The sequence below is a fragment of the Trichoplax adhaerens genome, genomic scaffold, assembly GCF_000150275.1.
Source record: "Trichoplax adhaerens TRIADscaffold_10 genomic scaffold, whole genome shotgun sequence".
Taxonomy (NCBI): Eukaryota; Metazoa; Placozoa; class Uniplacotomia; order Trichoplacea; family Trichoplacidae; genus Trichoplax; species Trichoplax adhaerens.
In genome coordinates this window covers 1,420,366-1,447,542 of record NW_002060952.1, presented here as the reverse complement: position 1 = coordinate 1,447,542, position 27,177 = coordinate 1,420,366, and the positions used below count along the sequence as shown (strand labels likewise).

The following is a 27,177-nucleotide window of genomic DNA, read 5'->3' as shown; positions in this document are numbered from 1 at the left end:
TATAAAAATAATAGTAACAAATTTTATATTATCAAATTAGCTTGTAAAGTACCGTAGTTTTCCTCAGACTATATCTGCTTCTTTGTATCACTTATTGCGAGCAATATGGTAACGAAGTATAAGAACCTACTGGATATGTTCCTTTAATACATATAAGTTCATAAAACTGACTCACTAAATTGCCCTATCTGTCTCCAGCTCAACTTGATGAAATTAAAGTGGCCGTAATGTTGATAGAATATTACATGCATTTCTACAGTCAACAGCCTGCGAAATTCTATCTCCTTCGTTCTTTTCTAATATCAGCGTAGCATATACCTATGTTGCCGCATTAACCCTACCAACGTTATAAAAATGAAGCTAAGGGTTTAGATATAACATTTTGTAAATAAATGGAAAGCTATAAATATCTACTCCAATTGATCTGTACATGAATTATGATTGCCATCGGATTAATAGTAGAGTTTTTAATTGTAGTAAAGGACTAAAAGTAGAGTCCTTTATAGCTTTTAGTATGTAACTAGTACTATTTTACTATAGAAAATACCTAGAAAGTGATAGTGTCTTTAAGTTTTACCCGGCCAAATCATCATGTCGCCATCTTTTCTTCATTATTTTACAAGGTATTATATAGATTACTATAGAAGGAGCCCTGGAGCAAATGCCTAATCTAAAGAAAGGGCGTTTGATCGTCTATTCAAATTGTAACTAAATTTAACTTAGTAGCAAAACCCTATCCTTAGAGAAAGGAGATTTTATAACATGACGGTAAAGTACAATAATGTAGTCTATCATCGTACAGTTACAGTACAATCTGGCGCTAAAACATCAACTGTCAATACTCAGCGATACTAATGTCAGAAAACTACTTTTAATTTATATCTGAATTATAAATTTTTTTTATTTAAATTTTTGGACTTTTATTCGTGAAAAATATCGTAAGAGTTGATTTTTGAGATTTGGACTTTTTGTTATGAATCTGAAACTTTAGAATTTTATGACGTCATTTGAACTCACATTAGGAGATTTAGTGAGGAAAATAGAAAATAAGATGGAAATTGGCAGAGGTTGTGTTGATTGTTAGGTAGTTAGAATGTTGTTTTTATGACTAAATCTTGATGTTTAAAGGCTGATTTTTAGACTTTTATAGTGTATTAATGATAGAAATTATGTTAGAAATGAAGTTTGATGTATTTTTATAATTAGCTTGTTAGTTTTATAGTGTTTTGTAAGGGAATCGTAGGGTAAATTGTGTCTGAACTTTGAATGATTTTTGTTTTCTTAAATGGTGCAAAGTAGTTTTCTAAAACGGATCTTAAGAGCGATTGGTTAGCAAATGTTTAGTTTTATATACCTCTGACGGCTCTACGAAGCCTATAAATGATAGTGCAATTAGAAAATTTAGGGGGAGAGTAGAAGAAGATTTTATTTGAAGAACTTGTTGTAGTTAAAAGGCCGAATTCGGGGTCGAATTGTCGTAAGTTAAAACGTTCTTCTTTTTTGAAAGGTTGTTTGGTCGTTGACAGTTTTTAAGTCTGTCATTTATTTTAATAATACTTAAAGCTAAGTATTTGTAAGGTTGTTCGGTTTATACTTCTCTCCATTTTTGTTTTGAAATAAATTGTTGTTCGGTTATTTCCCCAAATTTTATTTGGTGTCAAAATATTAGCGTTAAGTCGACCGGAGTGCAACGAAAGTAGAATCAAAGCTTGTTAAAGTTTTGTAGCTTGATCTCTACACTTTTCATTTCATTACATAATGTTTCTCGATTATTGAAATTATATTTTATAATGAAATGTGAGAAAAGAATAACTTATAAGTGCCAATATCGTCAAACTTACAATAATAAGTTTACCTTTTAGCAAAGTTCCCGGAAAATGTTGTTTACTTTCTTTTTTAAAAATTAAGGATTCGTTATTAAGATAGTACCGTGATAGCACTTTATAAGATAGAAACTCATCTAATTCCTTTTTAATCACAAACTTAATGCTATTTCATGTCTATACAGCAATTGCTGTATATTATGGTGGATTTTAGATAGTTTATCCTAATAGCAAATCTATTCCTTGTTAAAATAGCATTCATCCTTACCTATTCTATATGTGTAACTTGATCAAATCCAATAACGCCAAAAATCGCAATGTCAATCCAATAAAATTTACTTATTTATTTAATTAAAAAAGCAGGGGATGATGCTTTTAGTTCTTAAATAGATTGAATGGCTTGCCTAAACCAAAGCATAGCAATGATATAAAATACTATCCCAGAGTTGTCTTAAAACTATTGCATCAATATTAATATTAAAGCTAGTATGTCTAACTTTCGATTACGCCTCTCCTCCAATTTTTGTATCTAGGCAACGCGATCATGAGTTGGGATCATTATCATAAAACAGGCTTCGTGCAGATTTGCTCATACTATTTCCACGTCCTTTTAGTCCTGTAATGTAACTAGTATTGTGATTGTAGGCTGCTAGCCTTGTTTAGTATAATGTACGGTAGATTTTATCTTAAGATATATTTGGTAGCTATAACTATAGACTGTAGTGGTAGAGACTTTATGCTAGAGTACAGATGACTATATACAGTAAGCTGTTGAGTTACTAATATGGCTATAGGTAAAAATAGAACTGTAAATCATATATTAGGATATGGTTAATTCATTGTATTTTGGCTGGTGTCAATAATGTCTACGTGAGTACTGTAGTCGTATCCATATTGGATTAATGATGGTCCGCAGTAGAATAGTCTTACTAAGAATAATTTAACTATGTGTAAAATAAGGTAAAAGGTTGCCATGCGGATTGTAGCTGCGAATGCTACGGAAAGTATAAAAGCATGCAACTTTAGATTATTCTGTTAGTTTATTGTAGAAGTCTTTAGAAGTAGTATTCGGCTAAAGTAGAGCTGCGTAGTTGATCTTTGTATAAGATTCAATAAAGCCCTTATTTTTAAATTATAAGATTCAATAAAGCCCTTAGTTTCTTTGTATAAGAATTCAATAAAGCCCTTATTTTTCTAAAATTTGCAGTTTCGTGATTGGTATATATCACAAGTCCGTGCCTAAGATTCTTAAGAATAATACCGCGATTAATCTATAAATTATCCAAGGGTTATAGGAAAGCCTATGGTACCGCTTTACTTTTATAACTGCTGAGAGATGCCTATCCTATTGCCTTAAGGCCTGTCTGCATCTGCGAATCTATTTTAATAAAATCAGTACCGGTTTATTTCGTTAGATTGATTTCTACCCTGTAAGGTTACCTTGCAAAGCGTAATTACTACCCATGCAATTACTTTTGATTTAATATCCATGAATTATTATTGTCTACCTGCATCATACATAGACAATAAAATTTGGCAATCGAGCAAATATGTTTTAATAGCTGCAATCAATTTCTCCATCATCTATGGTATAAATATATGTATCATTTACTGAATAGGTTATATCTTGCACTTTTTTTATAAAGCATAGCAGAACAATTACCAAGTATTTATTATCTTGTATTTTATTAGGTACCAACAAAGCCAACTAACAAATAATTACTTTTATAGCTGAGATATTTACGTACTCCATAATCATAGCTTTGGTGGTTAATTAAATTCTATTCAGAAGCGATATTTATATTTGCTATTATGAACGTAGTTGTAATTGGCTTTAATTCCTCATAAGATATTCCTTGTGACGTTTGTGATATTTTTAAAATGTTGCTTACAATATTCTATTTAATAGTTAATCTGTAATTTTGTAAGTGAACACTACCTATAGCATTTAAAGCATTCCATATACTGTCGGTATATCCATGTAGCGGAAACCATATGTAAACATTCATTACTATTCAAAGCTTCTTATAATCAAATAGACATTATAGTCAGAAATAAAATTTATCGATTGTGCCTCTGGCTTTATTTCAAATCTTCTTTCCTCTATAAATTCAAAGCACTCTATATACAGCCCGTATATTCAGTTAGAGAAAATCATATATTCACAGTTATTGCTATTCAAGTTTCTAGTAATCAATTAGATACTACAGTCAGAGACATAATTTGTTGATTGAACCTCTGGCTTTATTGCAAGTTTTTCTTTCCACTACTTTATAGTAAATGCATCTATCATTAAGACTACCGTTCTCAAGTTTACCACACCAAATATCCTGAGCTAGGATTTAATTATGGCATATCGAACTAAGTAGGAAATTGTTCATCTATGGGCATGTGAATGGGCTTTAAATTCCATTACAGCACTCAATTGCTTGTTACAAGATACACATATCAGTTTCAGTACGCAATGTTTCACGGAAATATTTCTTATTTTATTTGATACTTATTTTTGCTCTAATATTGTAAAGTGGATAATTTTAACTATGTAGAAATTTTCGTCTACTGGCACGCTAATGGGCTTCAAGTTCCAATGCGTCATTCAATTGCTTACTACAAGACACGTATTGATATCAATTTTAGTAGGCGATGTTGCCCGGGGAATATTTCATATCCAGTATCTTTGCTTTAATGTTGTAATATGAATGAATTTTCCATTTAATGTTCGAGTTGTCGAATGCCTTTAATGTCATTCATCAAAATCAACTTTTCAGAAGATCTATTTCCATCTTAAGATACCATTACAATTTTGAGCTAACAGCTAAAATTATATTGTTTAAGATACAAGCAAGCCATAGCTAGAAATCGTGATGATTCAATCATCCAAACTTAAAAGATAGACAATGTACAATTAACCAATTTGTAATTTCCAGCTCTTTTAACAAGACTATAATCATGTTTATAGTCATGCAGTATCAATTCGCATGAAGTAGATATCAATCAGGAAACCACATTATTCAAAAGTAACTAATATTAGCATGGCAATTTTTTCCCCGTAAGGTACCAATCCCTCAAAATAAGCGCAACCTTATTAGCTATGCCTTGTGCTTTGATCTTTCCAACCTCCTAATCGACCAACATGCAATTCTGGCGAATGATTCATAATCACAATGATATAATACATGTCAATCAAATATTCATCAGTAACATCAATAGCAGAGAATGAATACCAGCTCAAACAAGCTTAACCTAGAAACTGCATAGCCGACATTCTCCGCTAAATGTATCAATACAATGTCAATTAGCTTTCTTGAATAATAATTAGAGGCGATGGCTTATAGCTTTTATTCTAGCCATTCTACACCATTCCGTTATTCGCGAGATCATAATAGGTGTTTAGAATGATTGGTGAAAAAATTTGAATTAATTGATCATGTGATGCTGTCCGTCTAAGCATTAGTGACCGCTATGAGCATATGAGAATTATCACCTTCATAAATCTCAGTAGGATAACCATAGTATAGCAATAGCCATTTCCAATTGACTTTTCTTGTTTGATATTTGTTATTGATCGGCAGCCTTCAGCTTCCTTACTGGTTAATCATCAAGTTAGTGAAGCTTTTGCGGTAGTAAAAAAATTGATTTCATCAACTTCGACTGAAAGTTTGGATCCTATACTCTTTAGCTTAGTCGTCATCATCGAGTCAATTTGAATATTAATTGCCAGGCAGTTCTAGTTTATCCCCTGGAAACTGTCTTAATTTACGTACCTAAAAGTCATATTATCGCTAATTTGTTCCAATAGCTAGGCAAAGCACGCACCTGGAGAGAAATAGTCTTAACCTCGAACATTCTACATTAATCAACGATTGAAAGGTTTGATCCTATTCTATTGAGCCTAGTCATCATCATCAATCCAATTTAAATATTAACTACCGGATACGTTATCGATTATTTTCTGGATACGATTCTAATTACAAGAACAGAAATAATATTATTAATCTGATCCAGTAGTTAGGCAAAGCATGCTTTCATGCAGAAAATGTTAACCTTGGACATTCTACATTATTCAACCCAAACTATAGAATTTACTTCATTGATATCTTCAACATTTTCGATGCCATTTTCTACAAAATATTCAGTCTAAGCTTCTTAAGACTACCACTCTGCTATTCTTTACCTTTCGCCGACTACTCTTATTGCTGAAATCCAAATTGATTGGATGATACGATTTTAGCAAGCAATTCATTTATCACTAGAGCTCCGCACCCTTCAAGTTATTCTAATATTCTCGTACACCTTGGCTTTATTGAAAGACATTTTTTAATTAACTATTTAATAGCAGAAGGTTTCCAATCTCAATAACCATAAATATTATAATATCCATAGAGAATTAATGATGTTATATTCATCATTTCATCAAGATTCTGTTATCAATTAATTAGGCATAATATCAGTTCAGTTTTTCATGCTTTTCAATCATGAACATGCTCTTAAGCCTTAAGTTTTCATCTATCTTGTATATAGAACATAAACCGGTATTTTAATGGACTGACTACTATAGAAGTCTTTTACAACTAAAATCATCGTCAGATCGATAGAAAATCCATAGAAAATTGAGGATACCGGTACTTTATCTATTCGCTCATGAAAATTTTATCATTTAACAAGTAGACATTGTAACATTTCGACTCTTGGAATTTACTGATCTTCAATAGTAGGTTCTCGTATCGAATTATTAACGAGGCTATTTCTTAGTGATCAAAGATTAAATATTCTCCGTGTTAAAATGTCTATCAATCAAAAGTAATTACTATCTAGGAGACATATTTATCGGTAATAAAGAAACCTTCATCACTATTTTACTTTACCCCTATCTAGTGTTTAACAAAGAGATCAAAGTTAAGCATTTAGGATTAATTGATTTAAACTGCCCAACACACCATTTAGTTCAACATGGGAGACTCTATTCCACCTAACATGAAAGCTCTCAGACAAGAAGGTATTGACTTATACCTCAAAAAGGACTTTACCCAAGCTAGATTGAAATTTCAACTAATCTTTGAAGAAATGAAAGTACTCGAGAATCAAGTCGATCTTGCTCAATTTCGACACAGCTTAAATTTAGACTTAGCTGATACCTGTGTCCAACTAGAACAATATCAGCAAGCCTTTGAATACGCTGAAACAGCAACTAGAATAGGCAACAGTTTACAAGACCAAGTTCGAATCGCCGAAGGTTTAGACAAACAAGGAGAAGTTAAGCAAAAGCTAAAGCGCAGCCATGAAGATATTTTAAGTGATTTAATGAAATCTTTACAGCTAAAATCAAAAGTAAAAGAATGTGATGGTTTGAAATTGGCTCGAACCTATGATCTTCTTGGCGTAGAAAATCAAAAAAATGGTAAATTTAAGGAAGCTTTATTGATGTTTGAAAGATCCCTAAACGCGAAATTAAATGCAATAGGCTGTGATAGCGAGGAAGTTGGCGACTCTTATGCCCTTATTGGACATATTTGCGACGATCTCGGTAAATATCTAAGTAGTGACGGAATGTATCGGTTAGCACTTGGTATTTATGCTACCATATTTCCAGAACATCATCCTAAAACGATCTCGGCCTATGATGGTGTAATTAATGCTCGAGTAAAATTGAGAAAATTTGACGATGCTCTTGAACTAAAACAAACTGTCGATAAACTACGCCAAAAAGCACGGAAAAGTAACGACTGCTTTGATATTCCATCATTATATTCCTTATACCCCTTGTCCCAAGCATCGCCATCAAAACCCTCCAGTTGTAAAGCAAAAGGTTTCTGTAATGCTATATTGTGAACATAGATATAAAGTGATTAAGTTGTTCATTCTTGAACTTAGAAAGAAATTAAGTAAATTTTTTCACCTTGAATTCTTAGGATCAATCATAGGAGAGATAATACGCTATAATACTGATGGAGTTGGTAAGTCATGGATAGGAAAATAGCCTTAACTTTTCAATCGCTGCTAGGGATAATTGGAGTAGTTCTTTCTCCAAGAAGTTCCATGCCAAGTATTGGACCACATTTTGTTGGTCGATAGCAATTATTTTAACTATAGATTATGCTCACAGCTTTAATTATCAAAGGGTAAATACTCGACTACTATTATTTTTGATTTAGTACCTGTACCCCTCATTCCGCAGCAACATGGTGGTGTTATGATCCATCCGAAATTTGGAGAAATTACAGGTAATACTTCGTAACTATCTTTGTTCATCGGTAGTACTAGCCTCTACCGATTGATCTAGTTACGATGGGCCACTAGCTCTGTATCTGCTTAACCATAACTTCCACAGCCCACCTATAATTCATAAAAAAGTCGAGAGTCAATTTAGAGCTTGATGATGCTTACTATGTATTATAGATAAGTACAATGTTATTAAACTAGTTAAGTATCTAAGTGCTACCCAACACATTGCTGTAGAAAGAAATTACATCTGATTATATATGCTATCTTTAAATACGAATCAATCTATAGAACGCTATATCAGGCTAAAGTGGTATATCTAAATAAGATCATAGCGTGTTTTTATCATAATTACCGCAGAGAAATATTTCTACATTACGGCAAAATGATTATTAAATAATTGATTACCTTGTCAATATTCAATTATTGTAGGCTTCTTTCATACGAAATATTTCTTGTCCTATTGGGCCTATTTACACGAAGGAAATTGCCGGTCTGATGGTATGCGAATAATGTTATTAGGTTCTCAAAGTGCGGGGAAATCTTTCATTGCCAAGTTATTATCTCAAGATGAAATCATGAAAGATATCCTTTCACAGACTCCAAGAGTTACGTTTTATAACATGGCTAATATTGCTGGTTATTACCCCTGTGAACATGAAATAAGGAAAGATTATCGTCGAGAATTAGACAAGAAAACAATTACTGGAATGGAGTTAATTCAACAAAGTGCTAAATTGGAAAGCATACGAACAGCTTTGGTGAAAAAAGCCAATCCAGATGCAAAAAATGGCTTCGTTGTATGGGATCCTAATGATGAAGAAAAATATAAAGATTCAAAAGCAGATGCAGAATTACATAATCAAATACAAAGTCGCATTAATGCTATCCGCCAGCAATATGTTACTGTATGGCATTTCGGTTGGCGAGCACATCAATATTTGAGTCATCAGCCATTTATGCCCGTCAATGGTATTTACATTCTTGTTTTTAATCTAGCTCAAGAGATGGATGAAGAAGTACAGACAAGAGATGGTTACCCAACCAGCATGACCTATCGAAGTGTAATGCGAGAATGGGTATTTTCGATCGTTGATGGTTACCCAACGAAGAAAAGAATTAACGTTAAAATAGGTGTTACTCATCATCAGTTAGCCCTACCGATCATCTTACTGGTAGCATCTCATGGCGATCTCATTGAAAATCAAGATATACGAAGGCATCATTTTAAACAATTTAAATCCAATTTACTCTCCATTTTACCATCCGATTATAAGCAACATATTTTCTCAACAGATATCATCTTTAATTGCAATCCAGACGACAAGAGCCAGAATGCAATACAAGAACGTCAACAATGTTGTCACCAGTTGCATAAATTTATTACAGTAATTGCAAACTGTCTCCCTTTCATCACTAATCCTGTACCCATTCGATGGTATATTACAGCAGCAATATTGCGTCTGGCACAAGATGATAATGTTTCATCATCAAGGCCGGGTGGTAATCAGTTTCATGGCGAGGAAGTCAATAAAATTATGTTACTTTCCCAAGTGTGCGATATGGTTAAAAATTATGGAATCTATTTCGGTGAAGAAGATGTCCAAAATATGTTACTCTATTTACATGATATTGGAATAATCCTGTATTACCCCAATGGTGACGATGGTATAGTGATCACTGCGATCGATTGGTATTTAGGAATACTTCGTGCATTTATAATACTAGATGGCCACCGAGCTCAAAATTTAACCATTAAGCGATGTTTTTACAACGCACGCCAGGCTGGAATCTTGGAAGAAAATTGCATTGATAGTGTTGTGGTCCGATTTGGTGCAGCCATTTTCAAAGAGCTCATCATTAAATCCATGGAAATGGCTGATATTATTTGCGAAATTAAAAATCCTGATTGCAAAGACGACCAAAGAAGATATTTTGCACCCCAATTATTAGATGTTCAAGCTCACGATTTTAATTTAAGTCGCTATCAAGTCTCAGAATGGCTTTATGTTGGTTATGATTCGCAAGATATTACCTACCTTGCAGATGGTGTTTATGACTGTTTCTTGACAAAATTTGTAAAAGAATGGAAAAATGTTGACGTAGAACTGCGTGATCGTTGCGCTAAATTCTATCTCCAAGATGATCGCTATTTCATTTTGATAAAGAAACAGGATTGCCATATTGCTTTACGCTATTTCTATGAACCATCTAAGCCATCATCGACAAATCAGCTGGATGAGATTAAGTTGGCGATTTCTGAAAAGCGTCCGCAAAATTTCATAAGAGAGAAATTAGAGGCAGCTGCTAAGCAAAGAATTTATAGATTACGACAATATAAATGTCAGTTCTACCTTAAATGTAATTTATGTCAAAAACTCAATTGCCTAGGCAATAAAAGTCAACAGCAAGAGATTTCAAAAGATGGAAGATGCTCAAGTTGCAAAATGCAATTTAATTGCCAGTCTTTGATAGATTGGAGTATGTGTAACTAAATTGACAATTCCATTTCTGATTTGAACTGTACATCATTTACTCTCTGATATTAATATCTTCGATAAGCAATATGATTCGATCCCTATATTTCTCATATCCAGCAATATGTAGATACTTTACACATTACTGTCATATGAGCAATAACTTTAAATCTCTAAATAGATCACAGCTAGCTACAGTTAGCTGGCTAATATATCTTTATCTTTCAAGTACGTATAAAAATGATGTCAAAAATTACTGTACAAGAGATTAATTATAGTTTTATAATAATGATTGATAAAAATTTCATGATTTTGAAACGTAAGGTTAAGTTAATGTACACATGGCACTATGCCATATACGTTTCTCTTAAATATTGCAATTTACAATTGTATAGTTAAAAGATGTAGGCTGAAGAGATCGCATTTGCTATTTCTCTTTTAAAGCTACATGAAGACCGATATATAAATTCTACGATGATAAATATCCAATAAACTGCTTAGCTAATATTTGTACCGATCATATTATAATTATTATTGGAGGTGGCTACTGCAGAATAAGACTATATGATCATAGTTGATTAAAAATCTTAGAAATTTAAAACAAGAGCAATTAAATCCACCCTCTAACATGATGCGTTTAGAATTCCTTAAATATGTATTTTAAGAATAGTTATACTGAAAAGCTTTAACGTCAACGAAGATGACCGTTATTGATTAAAACTCAAAAATTTTTAAAAACGATTTAACGTTAAACTATTCCTATAAATCTCCCATCAAATATATTGTACCACTTTGTCATTTATATACTGTATAAAGATTATTGCATAGAAACTATCCAAGTAACTTGTTACTTCAATATTATGCTACATGGACATCGATATGTCTTCTACATAGCTAAAATATGATAAACACTTACATTAATATTTCGCCCAAGCTTTTGGCATTCTTAGCACTATGATAGTCGTGATTTCTCTATCCATATTATTAAACTATAATACTAATAGTCTGGTATTTATAACCAAGTTCAGTTAGTCACTTTGCTCATCGCTTGTAATCAAAATTTTATGCTTTAATTTTAAGCTGCATTGTTTAGAATATGGCTCAAAATTTTATAGAACGCAAGAATTCAGGAAATACCAGCATTCGATTAGATAACTGACGTGGATTGGATAGCAATAGAGCAAAAATTTTATTTGCAAGATGTTAACCTGATATTTTGATTTCATGGTCTATTAATAACTTTTATTTTATAAATCTCAATTCGGTATAATTGCTAATTTACGATAATTCTTACATAAGTAGTAATGCCAGTAGTATGTAGAATTAGTATTATAATAATTGATTAATATGACTAACTACGGAGAAGAACATACTCGAAAGATTTTTATTGCTGTAGTATGATAGCGGACTTATTGAAATAAATCATAATTTGAATCTAGCAGTTTTCTTCATTAGTTACTACCTAAAGCTTTAGACTCTTTAATTATCCTAGTAAATTAATTGCTATGGTAAAACGACTTAGAATATCGTAATGGTAGTCTTGTAGCTGATAATGAACAAAAAGAAGCGTACTCTATAACGGTCAAAACCGTAACTCTATGAAAGTCTAGCACTTTCCTTTAAGAATAGGATAGCTAAAGGAAGTCATTTTAGTGATATTCCTTAAGTTTAAAGTAAAATAAATGTAGTATTGAATGCAATGCAATTTATCTAGGATATCTATCCGATAATTACTGATAAAAGCCTAATACTTTCCTTTAAGAAAGGATAGTGAAAAGGAATCATTTCATAGATATTTCTTCCGTATGACGTAAAGTAAACACAGTATTTAAATTCACGATATACGGTACGAAATACCTAATGATGGAGAATTTTTTCAAATTCATATACATCTATCAAGGTTATTGATTTCGAAATGTCCGAAATACGAAAGGAATCGGAATTTTTATATCGTAAACCTAATATAACATTACAAATCGTGCATATAGTAATAGATTAAGTAAATTACGAATGATGAATACCGATTTAAAACAAATTACTATTAGGAATTGATCCAATATGAAATAATGATCGCCGCGGGTATTCCGTTTTCATGTAATAGTATAGCTAAGATAAAGGCCATATGATGATTAATTGCCTTTATTGCGTGTAAAGGCCGGAAAGCAGTTTATTATGGACAACAGAATATTGAATCGAGTTTTGGATTAAGTCTTATACTTATATGCTATCCTAATTTTTTAATTAGGAAAGTAGGGCTTAACTTTGCACTCTGAAATTATATCTGAGGTTTAAAGGAAAATGTCGTGGCAATGTCTCTTGTCATAAAATAAGTAAAATTTCATATTAAATGATATTCATCCTAGGAAATTAGAAGATACTGCTGATATGCCGATACATGTTGAATACTTTTAATTTATCTTGAATTAGATTACATCAAGTTGTATGCTCAGATAATTCGGGATAACTAGATAGAAATTTACCACATCAGGTAGTACTATAGGCGTCTACTCATACATTGGAATAGTCACAATCTATCCATGATTAAGCGATATAAGCAATATACTGGTAAGTATATATTGATTCAACATATTAGATGACACCAATCGCATTGGAATATTAGCTGATACTGTAGGCTTATATATATATATTGCAGCCATTGTATCTAGGATTGGATTGTATAGTGACATAGATGATATATGATACCTGTATACTAATTTATTAGAGAGGAACTTAATACTTATCATAGCTGCAAATGGATCTTATCTGTTATTCTCTTTTCTCTGATCATTAAAGTCATGTAGTTAATTAATAAGAACTCGTCACGTTAGTTTATAGGAATATTTTTAAGAATTACGGTAATCTACAATGAAGACAAAACCCGATGCTAGTCTATCGGGGCAAGAATCTATAGTCTTAGTTGATGAGTAAAACTAATAGCGAACTTTATAATTAAAGATCTTAAAGACTATGCCGTACGATAGCAGTTTCTTCTCATTTGCGTAGATCATCAACTAGGGCTGTAAACCAATTCTTGCACTACAGAAAAATAACCTACAGTATGCTACAGTGTGAAGTACCTCAAAGTTGCCGTCCATAATCAAACTAATATATCAAGATTGTTACAGCTAACAATAAATCGTTTAAAGTAAGTCAATCAGTTGCGGAGTGACTTTTATCCACCAGAAATTTTATATAAACTCTTTACTAGCCGGTATTTACATTCTTTGAAATAGATTTTGCTATTTTTACGTATATACTTAATATTGCAGGCTAATTTACCGACTAATTTGCCAAAAGTAACAACTATTTGAGGAAAACGCTAAGTGAGAATTGTATTGTTTGAAGGCGTAATTATCCATAATAAGAAGGTAGCATCCAGGTGGAAATAAGAGCATTTATGCATAAAATTACAATAGTTAAGGCTATTTATTATTATGAGAAGTTTTTCATGGTGTTTTATTATTTAATCGCTACTACTAGCGTGTTCTATTAGAGATTTATTAGCAGCTGCATATTTGATGGTCTATATCATTTACGTTATGATTAGCTAGAGACTTATTGTTTATGGACAATAATATTCAATTTTTCAATATAGTATGAAATAGCATCAGGATGATGTTGATAATTTAAATGCAACTAAAAAAGTAGATGAAATTCTTTATAATGATTAATGATAAAATCTAGCTAAAAGTTGTTCAAAGTTTTCTACACAATAGTTAAAATGTTAAAAAAACTAAATGACAGGGCTGGTTGAGTAATGACCTGAATACATGTTGGAATGAAATCGCATAAAGCTTGATAACTTAGCTCTCATAGCTATTTTATATCGCGTGAAAGATGAAGTTTATAGATATTTCAACCATTTTAAATCAATTTCAGATTTAAATAATCTATCAATGTATATAATGCCGAGTAATAATATAGTGTAATCGTATTTGTATTCAAATTGCATATGCTATTAATTATATCAAACATCTACACCTATCAATGTTCGTATACAGGTAACAGTTACATACGTATATATACATTACCTTATTTATTAAGAGAAAAACGTGTTTAAAAATGCTATTATCATATATCTTTATAAAATCTTGTCAAGAATTTACTTTTAAACATAGGTATCATCGATGAGAATTATTACCTATGTAGGCCGAAGTAGATAAAATATATCAAATAATATTAATTTATTGATCTATGCATTATTTCTTGATAATTTTTACTTAAGCCAAGATTTTAAAAATTTTATATATTCCAAACAAAAGTAGACCATCCGTCAATTCTATAAACCATATCAAGTTGAATATTTATGATATCTTTGAGCGGAAATGATCAGGTATAGATGCTAAAAGTGGACAAAATATATTAATAAATACATCATTAAAATATTTTTGGTCCAGGGCATTTCTGTGGAAAGCCTTGAATATCGGCCATGCTAAGCAGCTGAATATTATAAAATTACAAAATGCTATAAGATGAATTGTATCTTTTGTATAATATATACAGTATATCGTAAATATCAAAGATTATCATAACTAATGTAGAAATAAAGTTATAAGTGCTATATCGAAGTGTAACTTACGATACGAACTTAATACTAACCTGTGTTTATCGACGCTTATGAAGTGAACTGGTTATCGTCGGCATATCTTAAGAGTGTGGCGGCAGTGCGGGCATATGTGTTTAATATCATATAATTGCCGGCAACAAAATGGAATAAAGCAACAGATAATACCTCTACAATGTAAAGATCATTCAATAAAGAAGTTAACGGATACGATGTAACCAAGATTTATCAATTACACTTTTAGAATAGCTTTTATATATCGTTTCAAAAATCGTAATCAATCCGGTTTTTGCTTAAGTTAATTTACCATAAAGATAGAAATATTAATAGAAACTACGCTAGAATATTACTTGACTACTTCAGTGCATTATTCCGCTTCGCTAATTCACTTTGATTCATGATAATTTATTGGAATATACAGTAATTCATTCGTTAAGTTACATTAGTTGGCGATTTCTCTTGATACTACGGTACAACAGTTTGTTGCACTAAATAGTTAGCTTGTCATACTAATATGTCTATATATGAATCCAGTTGATCTATGGTAGTAATAATTAAAATACTACTTATAATTATGTAAATCTATCTACTACCCTATCTGATATTTATGATACTGTATTAATTTTCTCAATATAAGCCTTTATTGCTCTTGTAGATTGGGCTTACCCTATAACACAGCAAGTTGTTGCTGTTAAATAAGTTGCAACACCAGGCGTATATTGAATTTCGGTACAAACAGTTTTACGACAATATGGACATAACATATCGATTGGTGAGTCAATATATATGGTGCTAGCCATAAAATCATCTTGGCAGTCTGTGTCAGATAGTAATGTTGGTTGGCGATCCGGTATAGTTTGGTAGCTATCGTCATCATAACGCGGTGGCGGATCATATAACCCTGTACTTAGCATAGGAATCGTTTCTGGATTTCTAGATGAGTTCGATTGATTGACTTGGTAAAGTGGGGGAAATTCGCCGCCATATTTATTGTATTCTGGCAATCCTGCAGGATCTTGGCCAGCCCCTGGCTGGACATCATAAGGTGGCAGCTCCATGTCACTTGATGATGGATGAGCTGGTTGAATTATATTTTTAATGTTGATATTAAAAATCAATTATTGCAATTAAGAAACGTAAAGATGGCCAGTTACGAAGGTATTTGAAAGTGTTAGCGAATGCTCGTTTGATATGATATTGTATGCAAATCTAGAGTATAGCTATCTAGATATTAATTTAGTCCATGATTTAGTAAATCTATGTAAGAATTATAGACAATGCGCAAGTAAGTAAAAGAAAAATGGTGTATTTTGTATCGAGTTTTCTATTTAGATAGTCTAATATTGAGATGTGCTAGAATTATCGATTCATGTTGATGCAGTTCATATGAGATAGCGAATAGAGGAGTAAAATATTGGGTTGTTGATCAATCTAAACGCCATAGGAATAAATTGAAGCAATATCAACACCGTAAGAATAAAACGAAGAATGCATAGAGTAATATTAAAGTTTAGGTAAAAGCGAAGCTCAAGTATTTAAGCTCAAATATAATTAATTGTATAGTATATCTACATATGGCAGAATAAACTAACATGCTTTATGTTAAGTGTTAATATTGAAGCGAATCTATAACTATGTAAAGCTTCTCTAGTATGTTTTGCTTATTATCAGCTACTGTAATCTTGAATCGATTTATTACCGTAGCAAATATCAGCGATTATCATAAAAATGATATAACTTTACCCAGTTAGCTTAGAAATAGAATAGAACTTACATTCAGCACCAATTGATCCATCTCCCTCAGTGGTTTGTGACCGTCTGCTTCCTGTCTCTGAAGATGTTGACGGACTTGCACTTTGCTGATCGCAATTGGTAATAGGTTGAAGATGCAAACAAGCAGGCTGAGAATCAGTTATATTTTCCTCTTGGTTGCTGTCGTTAGTTAATGTTGATAGATGATCATCAGACGGGGCTTCTAATCGTGGGTGATCTTCTTCAATCGCGCTGTCAACCGATTGCTGATGGAGATTCTTGTTATCGATACAATTGAATTCAGTACAGTCGCTATTATTTGTATCATTGCTGTGATTTTGATTTGGACAGTTACCAATATTCTTTACTATATTATCGGAAGGTAAATCAGTGGCATTCGTTTCTTCAAGTTCTACTGTTGTTGTATTACCTGTCGCTGTAGCCATCATTCCATCAGTTCTTTTTTAAGCCCTTGAATTTATATTTTGAATTATACCGATGGCCAGTATGTAAAATACCGAGGTAGATATTCTATTCTTAAAAGCAAAGAGGCTAGGATTACTCATAAATTAAATGCTCCTACTAATTCAATTATTGTTATTGGTGATCTCTCAAATACAATGTTTTATCCATGAATAACATGAAGAATAAGGTCTCCTATTAAAACGATGAATTTCAGTAATTTAATTATGCAAAAAAGACTACTTTTGTTTTTTGGACATTCACATGCTCTTTATAATCTCGTGATATACGTACATTACCTCCGATTAACAAAAACATGGAAGATATAAAAATCTTATATTGCATTGTATTAATTACGCCGGTTTTGATTATATTATTTATTGCGACATTTTACAACAGCGAGTGTACTTACTAACTTCTTAGGTCAGATTAGCGATCACCAAGGGAGTGCTTATAAATTGGATAAGTCTCTTTTTATCAACGATTATATTAGAAATAGAATTTTCGATGGCTTTATAGGATATTATAGTCCTCTAGTTTAAAGCAATAAGGTTTACTAAGTATTATACTACAAATAGAATTTGATAAAACATTGAAGATCTTGATGATGACATCATCAATATAAAGCTGTTGAATTAGCACATGCAGTGATTGGTACGCTTGTTGCAGTAGCCATATGGTATAATGAGTTAAAATATTACTATTATATATTTCAGTGGGTAGAAGAATTAAGGTCAAAACAAACAATCCAATGTTTTTTATTTTTTACCACAAAATCTGACCTGGCATAGAGAACTAATTAAGCCTAACGTAAATCCAATCGAATTCGATTGCAGAAATATCTACCTATAGGTCTATAACAAATACTCTCATATCTAAGACTTTGATCAGCCCAATACGTTTCAGCAATAAATATAAGCGAAAACTATTATTGGCTTAATACGAATGATTGTGACCAGAAATTATTCTACTGTACGTCTATACTAGTCAATGCAATATACGTACCGTGCGATAATTTACAACTCTTCAACAGTATCAAACTATAGAGAAATTAAGATTTTACTTAGAATTGTCTTGAATAATGCTTGTAGATACATTTAAGAAATAACTATTTAATCCAACTTTTTAACCCCTTGATACTATGTTAAGAAGCCCTACAACCCTTAGTTGAACTGATATATTGAAGTTCATCATTAAACAAAGTTTTGATTTACTGAATTGGCGTTCATTGATGTATACGCTACCCCCAATAATTTTGAGCTAAGCGTCTAAAGTGAGCTGTTACTTTCTTAATTTATGGAATAGAAACGATTGCTAACATTTACCTATTTACAAATTGACCCTATTTCCTAACTAAAGAGACTGTTAGTATTCCAATTACTATCACGAAAGATCGCAGATATCATGACTGGTATCGTTTAAGAGCAAAATCACAACATTATGTTCTATAATATAATAACGTCAATTTTTTCTCTGAGTAAATTCCTTAAGAACTCGCAATATTAATGGTTAGTCCGAGGTTTGATACTGTTAATGGTCTCAAAGGTCTCCCAGTCAATGATACTGTCTGTCGTGTACGGCATTTTATTTCTAGATCTGAAATTGGTTATTTTATTGAGGTTTACGATCATAATTTGAAGGAAGGACATATACATTTATCAAAGTTTTAAGTATACAACTTTGTGAGCCATAGAATACAGTCTTGTTTTATAGTATTTTATACAGTAAATAATGATACAAGCATCAAGGGGGAACGTGATACCAGTTTATCGAGAAAAATATAAGGTAAATATATCGACGCTACAGATTGAGGCTCATATGGAAGTCAAATTAATGTCTTTACAAGTTAACAGTGTAGATAATTACTTCCTTGTAATAGAGATATCCATATCAGACAGTAGAATAACATGATTTAAAATAGCAACTATCATTAAAAATTAGATGGCCTAATTGTTGTCCAAAATGATGGTGAAAAACATAACAACTTTACAGAATTATAAATAACCATTTAACGAGATCGGGATCGCGAGCGGGAAGATTTTCTACGTCCATGATGACCGTTATCTCGATGACGCCTAGATCTATCAGGGGAGGAAGAAGCAGATCGAGAGTGTCTACGACGTGGAGAGGCCGAGTGTTTACGGCGTCTAGGTTAAATTAAGATTGAAATAATTGATGATAAAGTGTATATCAACTAAAACGATGTATACATACGAACAGTACGACTTGAAGAGTTAAGGTTAAAAGTCATTAAAATTAGGAAAGATGAATCCGTATGCCACTATTTTACCTCCTTCGTGGAGAACGTGAACGTCTCCGAGGGCTCCGGGACGACGATTTTCTTTTAGGGCTATATGAATGAGATCTCCTTCGTGGGCTACGTGATCGCGATCTCCTTCTCGGACTGCGTGATCGAGATCTCCTTCTTGGACTGCGTGATCGAGATCTCCTTCTTGGACTGCGAGATCGATCCCCTTGGACTGCGTGATCGTCTCCTTCTCGGACTGCGTGATCGAGATCTTCTTCTAGGGCTACGAGATCGAGATCTTCTCCTAGGACTACGAGACCTTCTTCTTGGGCTTCTAGAACTGCGTCTAATTAAGGAGAAAGTAATGATAAAAATTCATCAGGATTCTATCACGAACGATATGAGAATACATTGTACAGGAATTGTCCAATAGATTATACTGGTCTAACAAAATTTACTCGCTAGCTTGTCGTGATTACAATAGGACTCTTTTTTCACTGGTAGTCCCTCTACCAATATTCTAATTAGTCTAGCTTTTTTTATATTCATTATGGAAGGAGATAACTCGAGAGTAGAAGCTTAATGATAGCTACCAGTAAGGTAAGATCGAACGAGAATGTTACCGAGGGGAGAAAAGAGCAATAGAGAGTGCGAAGATGTGTACTGCACAATAATTTATCGATAGTGTGTACGCAGTAGTGCGAAACTTAGAGGGTATTATCATCGCCTATTACAATAATACCTTATTTTAATAGTTGATGGTATTATACATAAGATGCAAATACTCTATACGTATATTGTATAATAGAATACAAATATTTTATACGCAGCTCATAAAGGCACCGTCCAGCAGTTATCATCTATTCAAATCAAGTTTTGCTAATAATACGTAATATAGACTACAATTGTCGTAATATTACAATAGTGATAATAACCAAAATTGGTCAAAGTAGAATTTCTAATTATTTCTACAATGTGGATATGTACTGAAGAATTTTATCATAATTTACTGAAAGCACGTTTCTTAATCGTAGTTTTCGTCAAAGATGCTGATAAGAACTTCAGTTGCCGCTAATAGAACAGTTATTTTTACATCGAATAGTATAAAAGAATACTTAGTTTACCTCCTTCTTGGTGATTTGCTGCGCCTCGAGTGTTTATCCCGATCCCGAGATCTACTACGACGTCTAGAATGCTTTACCTATTAATAAGGTTTTCAATATTTACTTCTTAACTTAATGAAAAATTGGCTGCGGCCCTGCATTAACTTAGAAGCGACAATTATATAACACGTTATAGTAGAGTACGCTAGGGACGCATGTATTCTATAACAAGGTAAGATTGCATTACAGGCTCTTCTTCTTCAGATTCTGACTGTTCATCCGATTCAATATCGATGTCCTCATCTAAGGCACTAACCTACATTATGACGATTAGCAAAGAGTATACGTGTAAGATAAATACGAAAGTTTACTCTACATCAAGCGATTATTCCTTATAACATAGTTTAATGAATTGGACTCACTCTTGGTTCTAGCTGATTAGTTTGTTCTAAGATATAACGTTTCTGTAATGGCATCAAAATATTGTGAGATTTATATCGTAAAGGGGTCTACTATAAATCGGCTCATTTCAAATACAATAGTAAGCACTCAATTGCAAAATTAATTTTTACCTGAATGCGTGGTAGGATTGTATCGCATGCACGATCTTCAGTGAGTAATTCTTCTACAAATTCATCCATATGAATAACTTGAAATTCTAGGAAATATACCGTTCAATGACATGATGAATTAGTATACCATGATAAGCTAGTGCATTTTACAATTTCATGCAATAGGACAAAGTTAGTCATGGGCATAAGTAAATTTATCTTACGTCCTGATCTCTGTTTTCGTTTTAATTTTCTAAAATCGTTGTATAACGGTTCTAGATAGTTGTAACAGTCATTGGAAGTGCCAACCAATCTCATGTAAATCGCCCCTAAAGCACGCACGTACCTATCATGAAGAAGAAAGTACAGTATGTTGATAGCAATAGAGTAGTGCATCCTGAGTACTATTGAATGTTGTTAGTGTTGGCCACAACATAACGCTAAGCCCTATATCGTTAACATAAGACTGGGCATAGTCGTCGATTAACGATATTGCAATCAAATTGCATATTGTACGCAGCTGTAAGAACGTTTAACAATGAGTGAAATGTTTGTAGCCTATCATGAATAATGTCATGCAACTTGTCAACTTGATGAAAAATTGTAGCACCCCATTAAATTGATGAATAAAAACTAGTGTAATACTATTACAAGTAGGGGAGAGGCATTTTTCAACGGCTATACAATACTAACATGAATTAAAAATTGGTCATTGCAAGTAGATATGATTACAGTAATAATAAATAGCGTATTATGAGTGATTACAAATACAGACTACAAAAATTGACTGGTAAGTGCTCTTACTTGTAATCTTCGTTCTTAATGAATTCGACTATGATATCTTTTTCAGGTTGAATTTGTAACATCTTTAAGATTAAACATAGAAATGGCGTCGGTTTGATATTACCACCAAATGTACCACCAATATGATCTAATTCCATTGCTCTATCAACCAAAAGCTCAGCTAGATATAATAGTCAAAGCATGGAATGGAATCAATATGACATCCATATCACCTTGAATTTATTGCAAAAGATTTGTGACATTGTAAAGCAATGGAGGTCATGATTTTATCTTATGTTACACGTTCTACGTGACATTTTAAGGTTCCAAAGTATTTGCAATGCTTAGTAATAGGCATCAAAAGATACTTTCCACGTTGAGGGACAATGTTACTGTTGTCTACCTGCATTCTCCTGTGCTGCAATTTACTGTTACTGATGCTGTTTCCACTGTTTTGGATAGCTCATTCATGACACACGCATATCCCATGTTGGATGGATTTAGAATTGATTTAAAAAGAATTGAACCTACCCGTGACGGCGAAGCACTTTTCCTTCCAGTATTTGCATTCATAGATTCGAGATCTTGTAATTTTTTCAACAAGATATTGAGGATTGGTTCCCTTTACTGTGACAGCGTCTTTCGCTGTCCGATTCGCCATATTGGCTTAACTTGATAGGGGATAGCCAACGATGTTGCATGGATTGTCTGGCTTGAGTTGAGTACAGTACACTGTCCTTTACAGTACAATATTATACTGTACACTGTAGTCTGTACAGTACAGTCCATGGATGGCTACCGTACTCGTACTGTACTGTATACTGTACAGTACTGTACGAACACCCGCACTGGAACGGAACGGAAAGAGAGTGCGTCGTTAGTGACTCGTTACTGGTCGATAAACGTGCCTGCGTCATGGAGATTTTTTGAAGTGTACACACTACACAGTACACAGTACTGTAAAATACAGTAGGACAATATGAAGTACTGTACACTGTAAACAGTACAGTGTACAGTACAGTACAGTCCATGGATGGCTACGCCGCTACCGTACTCGTACTGTACACTGTACAGTACTGTACGAACACTGCTCTGGATCGGGACGGAAAGAGAGTGCGTCGTTACTGGTCGATGGGAACGTGCTTGCGTCATGGAGATTTTCTGAACTGTACAGTACTGTAAAATAGCCAGGTCTAAAAATAGGACAATATGAAAAAAATATACTGTACAGTACAGTATACAGTATACAGTACAATATGTACAGTATATGTACTGTATATTATATGGAGTACAGTACTGTACAGTACAGTACAGTATACAGTACATTGCAGTACTGTAGAAAATGTGTCCTTTACAGTACAGTACAGTACAGTACAGTACTGTACACTGTACAGCATGCTTGATTGAGAGTACAGTACTGTACTGTACAGTACAGTAGTTTCGCACAGTACAGTACAGTGTACTGTACAGTACTGTACTGTACACTGTGATTGTGCATCAGCCCTGATCATTTTCATCTACTGTACAGTACAGTACTGTACACTCTATGCGTGTCCATCGGTCCAATCCTATCCGTAAAGTTGAAAGCAGCGACTTGCAGTACCACACAGGAAACTGCATGATAGCTTTTGTTTTGTATAGGCAGTAGAGCTGTACTAGACCATGCCAATAGAGGCGTTCAGTAAAGGGTAAACTTAGCATCGGCCAACACGCTGTCAACAGTTTGCTACTCTATCGTTCTAGTAATTGATCAATCTATTGCATTGGGTCGTTATGGCTTCTTTAAGAATGGCTGCTACTGCTCTTCGCAACTTCAATAGGGTTAGTCTACTTAGCCGTGGAGTAAATCATGCCGTTCGATGCAGTCCAATTGTCATGACACGATGCACGTTGCATGCCAGCGCCAGGTTGGATACAGCCAAATTAATCGATGGCAAAAAGTTATCGGCCGAAATCAGCGAGGAGGTCAAGCAAGAAGTCGATGATTGGATGTTGAAAGGTAATTGATGTTTGCCCTCTTGGTAGGAGTGGATGAATTGTTCAAAAATTGCAGCTTACTACTTTTGCATACAATGAATCCTCATGCATGATCAACAATGCGTGACAGTGGTGATGATGATACCAATGATAGCGTTATGTTGTAGTTTGCGTTACCGATAGAGGAAATGATCAAGCCTGATGGTGCATCTCTCTTCATGTTGTTAGGTAATAGACGACCACATTTATCTGTTGTCCTAGTTGGTGATAATCCTGCCAGTAAATCTTACATTAAAAGTAAGACTAATGGCTGCGATAAGGTCGGCATCGACAGTAAAACACATGTTTTGTCCGATGCAATTACACAAGATGAATTATTAGCTTTTGTGGATAACTTAAATAAAGATGACGGCGTCGATGGCATCCTTGTCCAACTTCCTTTACCAAAGCACATGGACGAAAGAACAGTATGCAATGCTGTTGTACCAAGTAAAGATGTTGACGGCTTTCATGCTCTCAACGTCGGTCGATTTTGTTTAAATGATAATGCCTTCTTACCTGCTACTGCTGCCGGTGTAATGGAAATGATCTATCGATATAAAATACCCACTTTTGGCAAGCACGCTGTTATTTTAGGTCGATCGAAAAATGTTGGAATGCCCATTATGATGATGTTGCATTCTGATGGAAGTGGTAAGACAATATTTTAAAATCGACAACAGTTATTGCAGTGTTCAAAAAGTTTGCTTACAACTTTATAACATTTCTACCTAATTATACTATGAAATTGAATTTTCGACAAAGTTGAACGGTCAATGAGTGATAAATGTATGATACAACGTTAAATGGATTCTCGTGCTCCATGACTATTTTTATACGCGTATTTCGGGATACTTCAATTCGTGCACGATTGAATAAAAGAAGAATGATTATCATCATGAGGCATTGGAGAAAAGTAGATAGTAAATACTGCTCAATACATACAAACATGCTATATTGCTAGGGGATTCATGAATGCTATCCTTCATATTGTACTGTACTGTACTTTGAAGTTTGAACCTTTACACTAGTCATGAGGTTTTAACTGTTAACTTGAAAGTGATTGTCGATCGGCCGTTCTGTCTTGCTTGCTGTCATATCGGCTCAATGCCTAAGTAGAGTCGTCATGATTGAATAGATACTATTACTACCACTTTGTTGCGGATAAACGTAATGGGTAGTACAGAGTTGCCATGACCAGAAAAAATGTCTCTTTACAACAAATGCTTGCTTAGTGTATCCCTTTAATTTATATCAGGATGTTGATCATCAATCAAATCGATGATAAAAATTTCCAATCTACTCCAAAAACTGATACGGTTCAATACTGAACTGTACAGCTTAAAAGTTGGCAAATTGGTGCATACGATCAGCCGGTGAGGCTGGCATAGCCTCTTGTATTTTAAAATCAAGTTTAATTGTGCTGATTTTCAAAAAAGTAGCAAACTAAAGAAACAAAGTGTGATTGAAATTTGAATCAGCTCAATATCATATTTATAACAGCATCTCAGCTAGCGTTTTTATATTTTGTACTTACTACGCCTTACTCTAATATTGTACAATACTTGTTGCAAACAAAGCAAAGCTTACTCACTGTAGATATCTAATTTTCTCCATAATTACTTTTACGTGCAAGCAGTGTACTGCTCAATGTTGTCAATTCATTGACGTGTACGCCGTAGAAGTAAAAATATTTGTCATTGAACTTCTGAATTAAGATTTGATTCCATCTATAAAGTAAAGTCGCACGGTATGTTGCGAAAGAAGGATATGTAAAGTTGTGCGTATGCTACTATATAGGCAATAGTTGCATTAATAGATGTTGGCTTGATATAATTTACTAGATATTTCTTTCACTTTGAATATCTAGGCGATGCTACTGCAACAATTTGCCACCGTTATACTCCACCTGAGCAGTTACTGATCAACACGAAAATGGCCGATATTCTAGTCGTAGCTGTCGGAATACCAGGTCTGATAAAAGCAGACATGGTTAAACCTGGTGCCGCTATTATCGACGTTGGTATTAATCGAATCACTGGTCCTGATGGCAAGCAACGCTTAGTGGGTGATGTCGATTTTGAAGGCGTATCCAAAGTTGCTAGCTATATTACCCCAGTACCTGGTGGTGTCGGACCAATGACTGTTGCTATGCTATTAAAAAATACCATCGCAGCTGCAAAGAAGATTTATAAGTACTAAGATGTACCACTATTTATGGTAATTTTATTGTGACGTTAATGTCAAATTGATCAAGTCGTAGTGGTGACTTTAGTAATTCTAAATATTCTCCTATAATACGTAACATTGCAATCTTGACTTTTAGCACTTCTTTAATACAATAAGTTCTCTATGATATCAAATGCTGGCAGTAGGATCAGTACGCGTAATCGACATACGCTCGTATTAATAAGCTCTTAAGATAATAGGCATGGAGCTTTGGCCCTTGTTATATTGTTTTTCCTAAAAAAGTTGTAAATGCTTTAAACAACATTGCTAATGATGAAATGTAGCTACTGACAATAAACAATTGAAGTATTTTAGAGAAATTACGTGCCAACCGTTAGCGTTTTCACGTAGTGCGTGCGCTTTCAACATCAACTTTTTGCAGATGTCAATATTTTTATGGTAATATTATTTTCAGCTATTATCATGTCCTAACAAGGTTAAAATTTGTAAAAGGTATAACTTTTAAATCACTTTTGTTCAATTTGTCGGATTATATCGTCAAAACAGCAATAAAGGCGTTTCTTGCTAAGGAAAATCTTATAATACGCGTGATTGCTAATCGATTTTTAGCTTGCGTTTCTCCATACACTACTAGAAGAATACTAGTATTCCAAGGTTTGTCGTAGTAAAATAAACTCCAGTTCTCTCACGTAAAATTTGGACAGAATGAAGAAATTAATAAACGATACTGCATTACGATTTATTACTTGCAACAGTAGTACAAATGCCACTTTTCCAAAGAGGTCAATTATTGTTGCTATAACCGCACTATTCATTACAAATTAGGATAATGCAGTAAGCAGAACTTATAGAGAGAAGCTCGGAATAAATCCAATCGAATATTAACAGTGATTCTATACCATAATACAGTAATATAAAATTTATCTCAAATGCTGGTTGTATCCAAAGTAATTTGAATTTAACAAGGATTATCAATTTCACTTGTAACA

At 33.4% G+C, this 27,177-nt stretch overlaps 5 protein-coding genes across 5 annotated transcripts; 2 read left to right on the top strand and 3 right to left on the bottom strand.

Moving 5' to 3' along the window:
* Window positions 1-6,773: 6,773 nt before the first annotated feature.
* On the top strand, window positions 6,774-10,537 carry TRIADDRAFT_59318 (uncharacterized protein; the record flags this gene model as incomplete). Its single annotated transcript, XM_002115377.1, has 4 exons — window positions 6,774-7,629; window positions 7,733-7,777; window positions 7,976-8,044; window positions 8,475-10,537. The coding sequence occupies 4 exons, from the start codon at window positions 6,774-6,776 to the stop codon at window positions 10,535-10,537; spliced, it is 3,033 nt and encodes a 1,010-aa protein (XP_002115413.1).
* A 4,613-nt stretch (window positions 10,538-15,150) lies between these two features.
* Window positions 15,151-15,859, bottom strand: TRIADDRAFT_8383 (uncharacterized protein; the record flags this gene model as incomplete). Its single annotated transcript, XM_002115252.2, has 2 exons — window positions 15,151-15,253; window positions 15,750-15,859. Coding segments are annotated over 2 exons (213 nt in total), but the record flags the coding sequence as incomplete, so codon positions are not given.
* Window positions 15,860-19,305: 3,446 nt separating this feature from the next.
* TRIADDRAFT_59316 (uncharacterized protein) lies at window positions 19,306-20,094 on the bottom strand (the record flags this gene model as incomplete). The annotated part of the gene is made up of 3 exons (XM_002115251.1): window positions 19,306-19,444; window positions 19,588-19,891; window positions 20,004-20,094. 3 exons carry the CDS (start codon window positions 20,092-20,094, stop codon window positions 19,306-19,308), a joined length of 534 nt encoding a protein of 177 aa, XP_002115287.1.
* A 215-nt stretch (window positions 20,095-20,309) lies between these two features.
* Window positions 20,310-22,643, bottom strand: TRIADDRAFT_59315 (uncharacterized protein; the record flags this gene model as incomplete). The annotated part of the gene is made up of 8 exons (XM_002115250.1): window positions 20,310-20,331; window positions 20,670-20,746; window positions 20,896-20,964; window positions 21,071-21,112; window positions 21,221-21,306; window positions 21,424-21,545; window positions 22,004-22,163; window positions 22,514-22,643. 8 exons carry the CDS (start codon window positions 22,641-22,643, stop codon window positions 20,310-20,312), a joined length of 708 nt encoding a protein of 235 aa, XP_002115286.1.
* A 1,214-nt stretch (window positions 22,644-23,857) lies between these two features.
* Window positions 23,858-26,200, top strand: TRIADDRAFT_50697 (uncharacterized protein; the record flags this gene model as incomplete). Its single annotated transcript, XM_002115376.1, has 3 exons — window positions 23,858-23,981; window positions 24,188-24,652; window positions 25,869-26,200. The coding sequence occupies 3 exons, from the start codon at window positions 23,858-23,860 to the stop codon at window positions 26,198-26,200; spliced, it is 921 nt and encodes a 306-aa protein (XP_002115412.1).
* Window positions 26,201-27,177: the final 977 nt, after the last annotated feature.